This window comes from Liolophura sinensis, chromosome 7 (genome assembly GCF_032854445.1).
Source record: "Liolophura sinensis isolate JHLJ2023 chromosome 7, CUHK_Ljap_v2, whole genome shotgun sequence".
Lineage (NCBI taxonomy): Eukaryota > Metazoa > Mollusca > Polyplacophora > Chitonida > Chitonidae > Liolophura > Liolophura sinensis.
Window position 1 is genome coordinate 23,046,874 of NC_088301.1, and position 2,554 is coordinate 23,049,427.

At 42.6% G+C, this 2,554-nt stretch overlaps 1 protein-coding gene across 1 annotated transcript; it reads right to left on the bottom strand.

The window, feature by feature from the left end:
- Positions 1-1,394: 1,394 nt before the first annotated feature.
- On the bottom strand, positions 1,395-2,171 carry LOC135470747 (interferon-inducible GTPase 5-like). The gene has a single exon (XM_064749786.1). It carries the CDS (start codon positions 2,169-2,171, stop codon positions 1,395-1,397), a length of 777 nt encoding a protein of 258 aa, XP_064605856.1.
- Between the last annotated feature and the right edge of the window lie 383 nt (positions 2,172-2,554).

Genomic DNA, 2,554 nt, shown 5'->3' on the forward strand with positions numbered 1-2,554 from the left:
TAGCGGACATGTGTATGGAGAAACGACTGCATAAATATACGCTGTTCATTCAAACTTTTTAAAAACCATAACACGTGTTGTTTCAATATAGGTAATGTTCCTGCATGTAGATTAGTTTGTCTGATGACCTATTATATCTTATACATGTACGCACATCTATAATGTTTGCTTTCATGAAAAACATATAGGTTCTGTGCTGTATTTCTCCTCTAAAAGTAAACTTTCAGATATGTATCTTTGATTTCTGGTTACTCTTGTGGGTTTGATTGTAATGAACAGTGCCATGTTAAATATTTTTCCTTGTAGAAACACATGTACCTGTCATTCGCGGCCTAGTTTTATCTAGTTTTACAGTGAATTCAAGGTGTCTTGGGGGAAAGGTCATTTGTACTGGAAAATATCATTGCGCACCATGCTATCCACAACAATCTCTCCTGCTAGCGTAAATCGAGGTAATGTATTACGAATTCAAAGGATGGATATTGAGCAGTCTACACCGATAGTAGTTTAATCCGTTCAATATATTATTTGCGTGGATGCTAATGTCTCGTGCCGTATACTACGCATACGCGTAATTATTACGCCCCGGGTGCTAGACTTTTGGTCACAATTCGAATTGTCGTCCCGTGCCAGTCTGGGTCGTAATTCTTACGCGCCGGGTCTGAGTCATCGCGAGAAAGAATGGTTATAGCAAACCGTCTGCCCGTGTCAACAACACAAGTTGTGATACTGTCACGGCAAAGTTCGCTTATATGAGATTTCCGCTCATGTAATGAGAAACGAGACGGTGTTTGGCACAAAATAACTCAAAGATCTGTAGTTCAATAACTTAGGACTATTTGTAAACCATCATTTGTAAAAATCAAATGAATGTTCTTTCAGTTACGGTCTGCTGACCGTATGATGACCTTTCACTCACGTGATAGCGTTTAGCAGACGACAGTTGAAGACAGCAATCTCCCCGGATGCAGAGTCCACTCAGGTATTTCCTAGTCAGTCCCTATCAATGCGGAGAGTGAATTATGACAGTGACAACATGGGAGTTCGGACGTTGTACTAGTCACTCAAGCCCTTGTCAGGATTTTCAGCGATGAATACAAAAATCATTAAAGGAGCGTAACGCCGTTACGTTGTTGTTACAATGTAACATGCCGCTCTCTAATTCAATTCGAAAACAGAAACGAACTGAACCAGCCAGTCTTCATCACTATAGAATGGTTTAAAACAACTGGTCATAATTCAATCCTATGAACATCATTTTGGGGGCGTTATTCTTTTCCATGGCTTCATAGATATCTCAAGACAGAGTGTGGGTGACCAGCAAACCTTACGTCCGAATCTCTGAGCGGGAAACGTCAAATCACGATGTGCGCAAGAATAGCTTGCGAATTTTACTAGTCAATACGTGTAGCATTTCCAACCTGTCTCTGTGTGACACGGTCAAGCACGGAATGCGCATCCGTGGATAGGTCCTCGATGAGCTTATCTAAAAAATAGTACGTCGTGCCAAAGGAGGTTGCCGCATTCACAACTGACCCAATAAAAGGAATCCATTTTAAAAATTTCCTTGGACAGTTTTTTAAGGCTTGCTTCAAAATGATTCCTTTTATTGTGGATGTTATTCCACCCCGTGCCAATAAGATACTTCTCGATTTAATGATGGCGTCTTTGTAATAGTCGACTGTAGTTCCGGTTCTCTCCGCCAAGTGCGTCATAGAATCGTCGTCTAAGCCCAACTGCTCCAGGTAAAACTTTGTCTCGAAGACAAGTAAAGTGATGTCCACACCAATATCCAAGCCCGGGATAGGTATCGCTCCACCCGCCGCAGAGAGAGTGGCAACTTTCCATATCCTAGATTTTAGAAAAGTTTTCTTCTCCTTGATGACACTGTGGCAGAAGGTTCCAAGTGTGAACACCATCGCCTGGGATTTGAGATCGGGCAAAGTCATGAATATACTGTCCATGAGGATGGGAAACTCAAAGCTGTCTGGTTCGAAGTTTGATATCACATAAATCTGACAGTTTTTAAGTTTCAACGCTTTTAGGCTTCTATGAGCATCTGTTACTATTTTATGGCGAATCACTTCCGGATCTATCTCTGATTGATCTTCAATGGCTTCATCAAATTTCGTACGCACAAAGAAGAAAGGTTTCTTGCGTTGTAGCAGCATCTCGGCAAGCCATCCATCGTGACTGGTAAAGCGACGATCTGAGAGGATGACGAAAAAATCATATCTTTCCACACCAATTGCTTCCAGATAGTATTCCTTTGGGTAGCGGAGTGTGCCAACGCCGGGCAAATCCCAGAAGATGACTTTAGAGTTAAACGGGTGCGGGTAGGGTGTAGGTTCTGTGGTAGTCTCCACGACCCCGACAGGGGCGGCCCCTTCATCATCACCGTTCAAGTTCCTCACAGTGTTGATAAAACTGGACTTGCCCACCCCTGCCTCGCCCACGATACCTACGTTAATGGCAACTTCCTTCCATTGTTCAATTTTGTGTTTAAGATACGTCGATAGGTTGGACACGCCATGTTTCTGCACGTACTCCATAG